Here is a 14,281-nt window from a genome sequence, read left to right as displayed (position 1 = left end):
TTCCATAGAAATACAGATTTCCATGAATTCCAAATCTATACTGAGTTTACTTATCCAAGCGATTCCTAACAGATGGCGGCCGTTTATTTCGAAAAACCTTAGTAATTCAAGGGTACACTCTCAAAATACTAGTAAATTTGTACACCTGGTAAATATTTTTTAACTAGTTTTTTATAGGGAAAAAATAATTTTTATTCCCATGATGGGGGATTTAGAAAACAATATTTGGTGAAAGAGTAGGGAAGAGAATGCGGATCTTAAAAAGGTTGAGGACACTGCAATTTTATCCGATTGAGATCAAAATGAGAGAATATAGTTAGAAATTTTTGGTATCTCCAGAATAAGTATTTTAAGAGCTGTTCACCAGCTACCAAAAATTATGTATGGTTTTGGAAGAATGACAGAAATACAAATTCTGTCATTCAAAGATCTCACCAATGAATTTTGGATTTTATTGGCGTATTAGCACTATAATACTATAATGCGCCACTGACCAATGCACTAATACTGTTATTGCCATTGGTTTTTTTTTAGAGGCATTAGCAACTAGCCGACCGGGCTAGCCGAGTGGGTAAAGTACCTGCCTGACAACCCAAAGATCGCGGGTTCGAATCCCGACTCGGGCTTGATCAGAGTAGTGCAAAAACTTTGGGAGGTGCATTATGCCCACAGAAGCAGATGCACTAACAAAAAAATAAAAAATAGCAACTAAGGCCATATTGCTCTGTGTATATTACCAAGTAATGCACACCCGATTCGGGCCTCAAAACAGAAAAACCAAGTGCAAACTATTCTGGTTAAAAAGGACATTGTTTTATTAGGAGACTCCATTGTCAGGGAAACGGGGAATATTTTTTGTAATAAGGACAGGTAGAGTAGAACCAGGGTATGTCTGCCGGGAGCAACTATTAATGATGTCACCAACAGATTGTCAGATTTTAAGGGGGGTAAAGAGAATATTATTATTCATGCGGGGACTAATGACATTAAACGTACACGATCTGACGATTTGTTGGAAAAATACAGGACCATGCTGAGGAAATGCCGCGAGCTAGGCCACAATGTCAATGTGTCTGCAATTCTGCCCAGACACGATAGGAGGGATTATATGTTAAAAGCCTTGTGGACTAACTCAAGACTTGAAGGACTCTGCAAGGCTTTAAGGGGGAAATTTCTATCAGCATGGCCCACACTTGTAGGTAGAAGAAATTTGTTTTGTAGAGACGGGATACACTTAAACAAAGGTGGTGCAAAAGTTTTTGCCAGTATTATTGAAGATACCTTAAAGGTTCAGGGAAACTGCTAGTTAGGGGGGATGTGGGTAATACTAACACGCGTTTATCTGATAATATTGGTCAAAGTAACTCTTGCACATACCTCAAGAGTTCTTATCTATTTCCCCAACTGGACATATTATCTAGATGTTCTGGGGGCAGAAACGTTTCAAGTGAGCGGTTAGCTAATGCCAGGGAAGAGAGCCTAAAAAACTTCAAGGGTTGTGTTAGGGTAGTTAAATATATAAGAACAGTAAGTCTTAATTGTTTATATAGTAATGTTAGAAGTGTCGTCAATAAAATGAGCGAATTCGAACTGCTGTACAAGTAAAGCGGACATAATAGGGCTTAAGGAGACGTGGTGCCACCCGGAAATTGGGGACGATGAGTTTCAGTACGGCTTGTATAATGTATTTAGGAAGGATAGGGTAGATAGAAGGGGTGATGGGGTAATGCTTCTTATCAGAAGCAGCCTGAGTATGGCGATATCTTTCCCCGATTCGGACGTTTCAGGTGCTAGTATAGAGTCTGTATGGTGTGAATAGTTGGAAACAAAGGTATAATGCGAGTAGGAGTAATCTACAGACCAGGTGATTGTGAAGATTATGACAAAAGCCTCTACATGCAAATGGAATGGGCAAGTAAGCGTCAATGCCTTATTATGGATGATTTCAATTTTCCTCTAATTGATTGGAGTAAATGGGAAGGAAACTCGACATGGGGAGCAAAATTTTTAAATCAACTAGATGACTGTTATTTGTATCAACATGTCAGGGAAAGTACAGTACTAGAGAAAAGAATATACTAGACCTCATCATCACCCATGAATCAGATGACATAACAGGGCTGACAGTAGACGAACCAATAGCAGGAAGTGATCACGGAGTTCTACGGTGGATGATGAGAGAGGTAGCAGCAGTAAAAGGCAAAGGAATGGGTTTTATTTTCAGAATATGAAATTACGATGCCTTAAGGTACTACATGGCCTCTATTAACTGGATAGATATCGCGCAGAGAATGAATACATTTGAACTGTGGTATGCTTTTAAAACATTAATCACAGATGCCTTGAATGTGTATTTACCATTAAAAAAAATACTCCACGAGGAGGGTTCCGAGTTGGATGAATAGTGAAGTTGCCACATTACTTGAGCAGAAAAGGTGACATGGAAAGGTTACAGAGCAATAAAAAGTACTGAAGCCTATAACTGCTACAAGATGATCTGTAATAGAGCCACAGAAAAGGCTCGACAGGCAAAGGCAGTTTATGAGAAATCACTAGCAAACAGAGCAAAGAGGGGGGGATAAGGAATTCTTCACATATATAAATGCCAAGATTGTTTGTTGTTTGTTATTTGGTTTTTAGGAGCATTAGCAACTAAGGCCATATTGCTCCGGGATATGCGGTGGTCATTCCCTGACCTTTCCGCATCCTCCGTATTTGGTGGTGACGGGCTCGAACCTCGATCTAATCAAGAAGCGTGTGCTACGCACTGCTGCTCCTTCCCACCTGCTTACGGAGGCGCCTATAAATGCCAAGAAGAGCAAGACAAACCAGATCGGACTTTTAAGTAGGGGAAAGGGGATAGTATTAAATACACCAGCTGCCGTTGCAGATGAACTCAACAGTTATTTTGCATCGATATTTACAAATGAAAAACCTTTTGTGGCAATGGGAAATTGTGGGAGCAAAGTTGAAAAATATGTAATTAATGATATTGAAATTTCGCAAGATTATTTAATGAAAAAATTTTCAAGCCTACAGGCCAGTAAGGCTCCTGGAGTTGATGGAATATACTCTATAATCTTAAGGGAAGTGGCAAGTGAGTGCACTGAACCATTGAGGCTAATTATGCGAGCATCACTAGACTCTGGGGAAGATTCTCTTGGATTGGAAAAGTGCCAATGTATCTCCCATACATAAGGGTGGCGCTAAGAGTGAAGTGGGAAATTATCGACCTGTCAATCTGACTTCAGTGGTAGGGAAAATCATGGCGGCAATGATCAAGGGTGGAATTCAGGATCATTTGGATCGAAGTGAAATTCTCAAGGATACTCAGCATGGTTTTGTAAAGGGAAAATCATGTTTAACAAATCTGGTTCGCTATTTTGAAAGGGTAACTCACGAGCTGGATTTAGGGAATAATTTCGACATTGTTTATTTAGATTTCAGCAAAGCTTTTGACTCAGTCCCACATGAGCAGTTGCTTTATAAGCCATCCTTCTATCCATCTAAGGATTTTCCCAGTGATTCCAGGTTGGAATCACTGGGAAAATCCTTAGATGGATAGAAGGATGGCTTCAGGGCAGGAGGCAGAGGGTTGTGATAAATGGCTATTCCTCAGATTGGGTTGATGTAAGAAGTGGGGTTCCCCCAAGGATCAGTATTAGGACCACTGTTGTTTGTAATTTTCATAAACGACATCGATGAAGGGATAGAGGGCGTGATGTCTAAATTTGCAGATGATGTTAAAATTGGTAGAGTAGTTAATGATCACTGTCAAGCTGAGCTTCTTCAGAGAGACCTAGATAGACTTCAGGAATGGTCAGAAAAATGGCAGCTATGCTTTATTTAATACAACAAAGTGTAAGGTTAATTACACCTGGGAAACAGTAATCCCAAAATAACTTATTCACTTGGTGGAGTTCAACTAAACCCAGTACTGGAGGAAAGGGACTTGGGTGTTACGATACGGTCAGACATGAAATTCTCTGAGCATTGTAAACAGGTTGCAAGGAAGGCCCATGGTGTCCTATCGATGACCTATCGAACTTTTGCAAGTAGAGATAGGGACGTGATAATGCCATTTTATATGGCTTTCGTTAGACTACACTTGGAATACTGTGTTCAAGTATGGAGACCGCACCTAAAGAAAGACATCGAGCTTCTTGAAAGGGTGCAAAGACGGGTCACTCGCCTGGTGAGATCGGCAAAAGGGCGTCCTTATGAAGAAAGACTTCGAATATGTGGGTTGCAGAGTTTGGAAACTAGACACCTTAGAGGAGATTTCATTGGGGTGTTTAAGGCTCTGAGAGGCATCAGTAAAATGAATGAGGTCGAAATTTTCAAGATTATAAATGATGCTAGAACTAGGGGACATAAATTCAAGTTACGGGGGGGGAAATGTTTAGATTGGACTGCAGGAAGTTTTATATTAGCCAGCGAGTTATAAATTACTGGAATAAGTTGCCTACATGGGTGGTAGAGGCTGACAGTTTGGGGAAATTCAAAGGTTATCTGGATAGTATCTTCGGGTCAGGGAATCGCATAGAATGATAGGTTTAATTTCCTTTTCTTTTATTGATTATTATTATTTATTTTATTTATTTTTTTTTATCATTGTTTTATTCGGTTTTTTTTTTTTTTGTTTTTGGCTGGGTGCAGCATAAGCCATAGGCTTTCTTGCACCATGCGGCCATTACTAATATTGTCTGTAAATTGGGTGTGTTCTGAGTCGATTTTCTGTTTGCTGGACGAAAAACCATGCTATCCTCGTCTGAGACCGACTAACTCAGCCACGTTGTGAAAAAGGCTCATAAAATTCCTCTCGTCATCGACGGGACTCGAACCCAGGTCTTTTCCGCCCGGTGTAGGGAGGAAAGCGATTCTACCAACTGTACTACACACGAAGGCTGCACTAATACTTTTCGTTCTACAAAAACGTCAGCGCTACTAGTTTGGGTTTAGTTTGGTTTGTTTTTGTTTTAGGAGCATTAGCAACTAAGGCCATATTGCTCCGGGATATGCGGTGGTCATTCCCTGACCTTTCCACATCCTCCGTATTTGGTGGTGACGGGCTCGAACCCCGGTCTAATCAAGAAGCGTGCGCTACGCACTGCTGCTCCTGCCCACTTGGATACGGAGGCGCCAGCGCTACTAGTCCCGGCTAGTTAGCGCGAGACCAATAAGCTGTAGCCACTCTGTATAGAATATAATAAAGGGGCGTTTTTTTATTTATTTATTTATTTTTTTTTTTTTAATCCTGTGATTTCAGAGCGATAAAATAAAACTGAGGACAAGAGAAACGGGCAGAGAACACAGTTACTAGAGAACAGCTTATGTTTATTGCTTTTACTGTTCTGACCCTTCCATTTATGCGAAACAAATAAATAAATTTTCTGTTTATACTCCCGGAAAGTCCCAAAATGTCGGAGTTCAAAAGATAGAGAGATATAAAAATAGTACCATATTTAGTAGTCATGAAGCGCATGTACATCTGTATCCTCATACGAGGATACAACTGGTACTTAGCCACTCGGCTATTACACACCACTACACAGTTCCTATTTCCTGTGCATTTTAAACACAAGCCTTGCTTTTTCTAATCAGCAACTGCATGAGAATTATGCGCCTAAGTAGAACTTCAATATAACACTCTCCCTTGTTTCCTCATTGCTACATATACCAACCAGTAATTTGCTTATTTCTACTCTGCATTATTTGAGTTGAACAATGAACTGTTGTTAAAAAGCTTCTATGGGTTCGCAAGACAAATGAATAAAAAAATTAAATTTATTAAATAAATCTTTTCAAATAACAACATAAAAATGATTAGTATTAATAATAAAAGAAACAGAACGAATAGCATTAACACACTTGAACTAGGAACAAGCACATAAATATTATTCATCCCATTATATCGATATTTAAATTGCTCCTACTATCTTCCTGTAATCTCGTTAAAATTACATTTAAATTAATTATTTTAATATAAAGCTTAATCGCGCATTATCCCAACCCCATTTTTTCTTTTACTCTGATGAAAAACCAAGTCATTGATTTGTCCCAAAATGTTTTTCAGGACATCTTTTTTACCATTAAAAATCTATATGCTATGACAATTTTACTCTGCCTGTTTATAAAACTGTTAAGTGCATACAAATTCTTTACTTTTCAACGAAGAATTACTTTTCTTCTTTAAAAGTTAAACACTTTACTTTTAAAGAGGACTTTTAAATATATAAAGCAACTTATTACATTACAATATAAAAGTTCTGATTATTTAAGTGAGCAACCTCTAATTCTAATATAAAAACAAAAAAAAAAATAATAATAATAAATAACAGCTTCGTTTTAAGAACTATGAAAGGCATAACCAGGGATTGCCATCTGATGAGTCGTTAATTCCGGAAGATTTAAAAAAAAAAAAAAAAACCTACGTTATCTGAACAATGAAAGTTTTTATTTATTACTTTTATGAAACCCCAAACATGAAAGGTATTAAAACCTATAGTACCTAGTACCGTGCGTGGATCGAGGGTTGAGAAGATACTTGTTGACATCAGACGTGAATTTCTGTAGATTGCAATTTTCAGGAAATACAGAATGATGGAAAGTTGTCCAAGAAAAAAGGAAGTCGAAGGGATAAATAAGGAAGAAGAAAAGTTGGTACTGTGAGATTGAAGATGAACAGTAAGTGGATGTTTTGACTGGTCGTAGCACCTTATTCAGACTGGTTTGAAAGAGAGAGGGGGGGACGTTACAGAAGCCAACTCGGAAGAACAGTGCCCATGGAAGTATCTACAGAAAAGGCATGCAGCAGAAAAATGCAGAGTGCAGAGATACTTTGCAAGAAATGGGTCATTAATAAACCAAACTGCCTTCTATTGAATAAAGTCTAGAAGCCTGAGAGAGATTATGGAATATCGTTCCCACCACCCCAGATGTGGGAACGATGTTCCATGGTAGAGCGGATTTGAGATCTGTATACAGTGAGTAGCTGTTTAAAAGAAAGGTAACGCCTAGAGCGAAAGAGAAAACCCAGTTTTTTTAGATGCTGAGAAAACAATATTTCTGATGTGCTTATGCCAAGACAGATTAGAAGTTCGGGTAATCCCTAATATAGATGTGTGGTCCTGTCTATAAATATGAGTGTTACTGAAGATAAACACAGAAGCAGAAGAATCCTTTGGGAGAGATATAAGACAGGATTGAATTTTAGAAGGATTGAAATTAACTAAGTTTTATTTGTCCCAATAGTAATGGACAGTCAGTAATGGAGGTCAGCATTTAAGGAATTGGTAGTGGATATTCGAGAAGTTAAAGCTTTTTGTGCAGGACAAGGGTTCTAGAAAGGGAAATGCAATGTGCTATCGTCAGCAAAACTATGGGTAGGATTTCCAATCAATGAAAGGTAATTTAAATACAAGAGGAAAAGAGTGGGGAACACCAGCATTAGTGGAAAGTTAGAAGACAAAGAGCCATCTACCATTATCCGCAGGGGGCGGTCAGAGAGAAAACTGGATATGCCGACAGAAAACAGTCGGCAATCAATAAAATGGAAGACTATTTAGAAGGCCGTGATGCCAGACGATCAAAAGCTTTGAAAAAATGCGCCCTCGTGGGTAGGACAGTTGTTCGAATCCCATCGATCACGGGAGGAATTTTTATAGGCATTTTTTACAACGTGGCTGAGTTAGTCGGTCTCAGGCAAGGGTATCATGGATGAATTTTTCTCTCGGAAACTCAGGTTTTTCGTCCAGCAAACAGAAAATCGACCTTAGAACACACGCAATTTACGGACAATATACACGGAGCACCATGGCCTTAGTTGCCGATACTCCTAAAACCCAATAACAATAACAACCTTTGAAATGTCAAGAGCAAATAATTTTTTCATTCAATTTTTCCATAGATAGGTAACATAAACCAGTATAACACCAGTGGATCGACACGAACGAAATCCATATTAGCGATCATTGATCGGATGGAAGGTTTCTAGATAGTTTAAATGTTGGCGGTTAATGGATTTCTCCGTTACTATTACTCAATTTCTCCATTTATTTATTACTTTTGCAATACTGTGATAGTAATAACAATGACATGTTATCATTCCTCCAAAAGCCAGCAAGGTTTAAATTACCTATTTAATACGATGGTCTTAATGTTATGTTTACACTCTGGCATAACCACTAGGTTTACAATTTTGATATATCCATTATATCCATTTTGACAATGGATATAAAGGCTAAACGCATGAGCAATCACCCAAGCTGGAATCACAGTCCACTCAAACACGAGTGTTACTGTACTTTTGTTTGGCTGCTCAGGTACGTCAGTGCAGAATATCTCACAAGAAAACAAACTTTGCATTCACAACAAGTTGCAAAGGTATTGCACAACTTTAAAAATAAATGGCATTCTTTTCGCGGTCATTTATCTTGAAAGATTACTCTGCCATTTATTTAAACTGTATTTTCCTAACGTAATGCAAAAAAAATTATCCTTGTGAGCATCTTATAAGGGGACATTCCAATAGCATACTGCAACTTAGTGGCATGACGTACCGAATGGTCAGGAGCGTGAGTGCATGGACAGGGGTTCAAGCACGTGATTGCTAAATACGATTAACATTTGTATTGATGATTTATTGTAAACTCCACGAACCTGGTGGTCGTGCCGGAGTATAAACAAGAAAATTTTTTAAATTTTCCAAATAAACAAAGGTGCTAAACAATTTTTTTTTTTTAATGAAATAAAATAATAGATGACGAGAAGTGGTATACATGGGAGGAGAGAAGAATCATCCCCCATGGATATGGTCTGCGGCATTCGTATTAAAACATCTGAATAATCAATCAGAAGTATTCTTTTCACTTAAAGGGTCTGTACCAGATTTCATCTCAATTCACACAAGTGGATACAGACAACCTTTGTCTTTAAGAAAGATGATAATTCACAACGAAGTATGCTATCCGCATTCTTTAGAATCAAATCTATCTAAATCTCTTCGAATAGAAACACGAATGAACGCGGAGAATAGTTTGTTTTAGGTACAATAAAAAAAAGGTATTAAAAATGTTTTAGCTAATTTGCGACCATGCTTTGATCACAGGTTAACCAAATGAATAAAACTAAAAATTAGTTAGGAGAGTAAAGGAAACAAAAATAAAATACCTTATAAGAATAAATATTTCGAAAATGATTCAATGTAGGAATGATTAGAAAAGTTCACGTGGCAAGAGTATATTAAGAACAAAACCCCACACAAAACTTTTTAACTTCCTTATCATAATTAACTTTTTACGTGCTTTTTTAATAAGTATTTGTATGAATAAAAGCTAAATTCTAAATGGTATGGATGTTGGTTCTAACGGTAACTTGTGCTGTTGTATTAAACAGTTAATTAACACTTTAAATACATAGCAAAATAAAAAGCGATAACAATTTAAAAAAATGAAAAGATGGATGCACGATCGGGTTTTAAAAATAAGAAAAGCAAAACTCACCTCACTGTGTCCCATCGCTATTAACTGCTGAAGAACTTGCTGTTGAGCACTTATATCTTTATCTAATCCATTAGACCCCATGGTGTTCAAACTGAAAGAACTTGATTCACTGGTGGTACTGCTAGCACTGCTAAGCTCGTTTTGGCCACAAGTAGGCCGATCACTGTTAGCGAATGGAAGAAGACTATTGCGAATTTCGGCAAGTGCTTTTTGACGATATCCATATCTCGTGGATTTGACAGCACTTGTCGTACGACACTCGGGATTACCAGATATAATCACTCCGCCCCCAGTCCCACCAGCGGTTGAGACTTGCTGGAGTGCGCCGGAATTCATAAGGTCATCCTTTATATGCATGGTATCCGTCTTCGGCAAACCAGACGGAGTGGGAAAGACACTAGAGAGAGACGTAGGTGACGATACGGGAACAGCGCACACGGGATCCCTTCGCAAATGACTCAGACTCTCTTTGATGTCTCTAAGCATCTGCCTCTGACTTCCCGCTCCGACACCCGCTGGAGAGGACTGGGGATGAAGTTTCTTCGGACGATCGCAGTCTCGGCGAATCATAGGTTCCGAGTATTTTTAGCCGTCCTCTTTGCTCGTAAGCAGTGGTAGGCGGCAGGGAACCGCAGCACGCATGTATGTCAAAAGCATTTCGTGATCAAACAATTGCTCACATGTTGAATACTGGCACTTTACTAGAAATATCACAGGCATGGTATACATAGGGGCACTGGTCAAAGAGACTGCTCACTTTTAAGCGTATACAATACCGGTATTCGTGAAGCGCATCATACCAAAAAGCTTATCTAAATATAACCACCTTGATATTTTGGGAAACGAAAAATGTACTGATTGAATCCACCAGATGGCGTGAACATATTTACTTTCAAGAAAAAAGTTTCGAAAAGGCAACGGTTGTATGGCTTTAGTTTTATCCATGTATGATTACACTTCACATTCAACCCATTTTCAAATAGGAAGAAACTCTGCATACCGTTATTGGCCAAGGGAAACAGTAAGCTTTTCCATCCTAAAGAAATAAACAACATAATGTAAAAACATATTTGCCATTCCCACATATAACTTATATTTCATTTAAGAAATGACAATGATAATTTGGAAATGAGAAAAATAAGAAAAGTAAAGAAGACACACACACAAGTATTCCAATTCCAACATGTTATACAAATAAGCTGCAGCTAGACGGGGAGTCACTTAGCATTTCACTTTCTTTTAAACTTGCATATTTTAATTTACACCTGGATATACAAATATTAGGGAAATCAATAACTTCCCACTCCACTATGGCATGAACTGGAAAATATAATTGCTCCAGTTTCGGCAATATATTCACAATATGTTTATGGATTTATACGGTATATATTTCTTTATTTATAAATACTAGATAGTACTGCACTCCGTGACAACGAAGGCAAAAAAGTCTTATAAAAGAATGACTAACAAAAAATAATTAAAGTTCTTATTCAGATATAATTAATGAACTAACAAAAATAATATACAGATTAACAAGATTAACAATAAACACACACTGTTCGTCACTTTGACAACTAAATCATTCATCAAACTGAAGTCAACACGCACAAAAAACAGAGCGAGCAGCGAAGTATCTGAAAGAGCTTCACGAGCCTGCGTTCTCGTGCAATTTCTTCATTAACCTTCAGTTATTTTCTCTCTTTTCCTTTTGGGTCCCTCCTCAAATCAGGATCCCATCTGCTGCTGAATTACTTGCACCATAGGATGACAGCAACGAAAACCTGATCAAAGAAATTAATGTAAGGCAGCGATTCATTTCATAGCCAAACACAATATACTGTATAGCCAAACACAATATACTGTATAGCCAAACACAATATACTGTATAGCCAAACCATAGCCTAGTACTCTAGTAGGCTATGACCAAACATAACGCCGACGTTAGACCGCGAGCCAGCTGTTTCTCAGAGGCTCCTACCTCTCTTGATCTTTCTCGTTTACACACACACAAACACTGTTCGTCACTGAGAATATCCCAACTAAAAAGAGTGCAAGCTTTGATCTCAAAATAAGTGGGGTAACAGATATCAATGTACATAAGAAAATGTCTTTGTATCAATTCAGCAGATAGAAGCTGCCAAACGTCGGGAAGGGAGTAAAGAAGGCTGCGAATGTCATCTTGGTAAATATTAAGCCATGTTTCTTCCGGCGGGCAATGTGTCACGCGTGGTGAGCAACGGTGATAAGCGCGCTCAGAAGCAGAATCAGTGAACGTCCCGTCATAACCAAATATGTTCGATGGGCGACAGATCTGTGAAGGCGCAAGCCAAGTAGTATTCACAATCACGCAGGCATGCTATGTTATAGGGATGCGACAGCAGTATTCCTAATACAGTATACTGTTTTTAAAAAATAGTGCAATTGGCAGATTAAATCCTATTGGCAGCAAAAAATAAATAAATAAAAAATAAGACAGACAGAACAAAATAATCCTCCAAACTATATATATAATTTAAATAAGACCAAACGGCATCACACCCTTTTATTTTACAATTATTAAATTGCTTTGTTCTCCTCTGACAATTGTCGGGGCACCCAGCAGCAGCCATGAATCCACATTTCGTCTGCTGTGACTATTCTAGCGAGAAAATCCTCTCCTTCGTCGCTGTATCGCAACAGGTTCTCCAGACACATCCCCATGCGTTTTGCTTTGTCCTCTTCTGACAACTATCAGGGCACCCAGCGGCAGCACACCTTTTGAAAGCCAAGGGCATCGTGAACAATTTCGCGAACAGGCAACTTACTGACATTCACTATTTGTGCAATTTCACTCGCCTATTTTCAAGAACGATGCCCTTAATGCGCGAAATGTTGTCTTCTGCCTTGCTCGATGAAGGCCTGCCTGCCTGATGTCAATCTTCAATGTCAACACGGCCCGCTTTAAATTTATTGCACCAAAAACACACCTGCTTTTTTGTCATCACCTTTTTGCCATACACAGCAAGCAGTTCACGGTGAATGTCATTTGGTGAAGACCCTTTTGCTTGCAAAAAGTGAATAACTTCACGAACACTTGTTTTGCACCACACTCGCATGGTAGCCGCCATTTTGCAACTGGAATCTGCTGTGAGGCGACAGTACCATAACACTGCACTGGCAGTCTTTTTGAACATTATTATCTGTCCATTGTATTTCATCTCATTCCCTTTCACCATTATTAAGGAAAAAATGTGTTACCTTACTTTTCGGAAACCCTTCGTATATACCAATATAAATCTTGTTTGTTGGTCTTCTCAGCAGCAGAACATTAAAATCCATTATGGGTTGTGCATCAGAAATTCAACATGAGATGGTGTCACCCAAGTACCATTTCATGTTGAAGTTCCAATGCACACGACTGAGACTTGTCTGAACTTCCCAAAATCGAGTGGTGGATATTATGCAATGATGGAAGACTGTAAGTGATGCTGCAAAGAAAAAAAAAAAAAAAAAAAGCCTGCAAAGCCTTCCCTAAACTCAAAGAATGTGTTTGGGGCCAGTCTTTCTCACACAAGTATGCTGACTGCAGAATTCATTATAAAGATGCTACAGGAAAAGTGGTGTAACAATTTTACCTATGCAAAGATCACCAGAGCACCCCACAAATATTATTTATAATGTATGATTTTAAACTATTAAAAAACTGTTAAAAAGTTAGGACATTCAAAATAAGAAATTAATTATAAATAACATTATAATTAATTTGAAATTTATATGTAATTTATAATCTTATTTAAAAATTGATCTCCTTCACATTTTTGTTTGCCAAATCACTCATTAGTTCTTTAATTAAGGTCCATTTGGTGGCTTTTTTTTGTGTGTGTTCAATAGCTAGTATAGCAAGATCCTTTATTCTGGTTTGTCCTACATAATTTATTTTGTAATTTTTTATTTTTGTTTTTTTTAATTTACTAAATGACCTTTCAATGCTAGCTATCATTACCAGAAATATAAGAAGTAATGTACGATGGCTCTCTATATAATAATATTATCATTTCATATAGTTTTCTTCCTATAATATTTATAAAAAATTTATTGGAGTAGTCCCATGCCCCCATCTGCGTGAGCACTTATGCTTTGCTAATTCTTACACTGTAGCAGCTACATCTCTGTATGGATGGGACAGGGCTGCATAGCCTTGGATTCAATGGAAAGGCATTTGCACCAAGTCCAATATAAGTTACCAATGTCAAAATGGTGTTTGGAGGGGTGATGGCGTTTCTATTATGGACTCCAGAACAGTAGCAAAAAGTGTTACAGCAGGGGCAGCTAACTGCAGCACACGTGCCACTTGTGACCCATGTAGCTCTTGTAGTGGCCCATTTCCCAATGTGAAAAAAAAATAATGTAAAAAATATAGCCAATTTGAAAAATCAGAAGTGAAGCCATACAGCAGAATTTTCCAAAGTTGCATCACCAAATTTTGGCATGATATCAGCACTGTTTTCAATCTGCATTCTCTTTCATTGCATATATCAATGTAATTGATTGATTAAAATACAGGTGATTAATACATTAACAAATTTACAACATGTATTTCTTCACATGCTTCATACTTGGCAATTGGAATCTCAACACATTCTTTCTCTTCGAAAGGCAATAACTGACACAGTCGATTTCAGATAGCCTTGGTTAAGCTGGTAACGCACACCTTCTCTCTCTCTCTCTCTCTCTCTCTCTCACTCTCACTCTTGTTTTCATGTGTTTGACCTGAAACAAAGGAAAATGCATATCACTGC

At 38.1% G+C, this 14,281-nt stretch overlaps 1 protein-coding gene across 1 annotated transcript in view; it reads right to left on the bottom strand.

Moving 5' to 3' along the window:
• LOC150091399 (uncharacterized) overlaps window positions 1-14,281 on the bottom strand; it is a 259,597-nt gene that overhangs the window by 208,254 nt on the left and 37,062 nt on the right. Inside the window, exon 2 of the mRNA XM_090375352.1 lies at window positions 9,504-10,539. Coding sequence (XP_090231478.1) covers window positions 9,504-10,073 — 570 coding nt within the window. The 5' untranslated portion in view covers window positions 10,074-10,539. The remainder of the gene's footprint in view (window positions 1-9,503; window positions 10,540-14,281) is intronic.

This window comes from Mastigoproctus giganteus, chromosome 1, assembly GCF_048544385.1.
Source record: "Mastigoproctus giganteus isolate SK-2022 chromosome 1, ASM4854438v1, whole genome shotgun sequence".
Classification (NCBI taxonomy): domain Eukaryota; kingdom Metazoa; phylum Arthropoda; class Arachnida; order Uropygi; family Thelyphonidae; genus Mastigoproctus; species Mastigoproctus giganteus.
The sequence above is the reverse complement of the archived record's forward strand: the minus strand, read 5'-3'. Positions and strand labels throughout refer to the sequence as shown.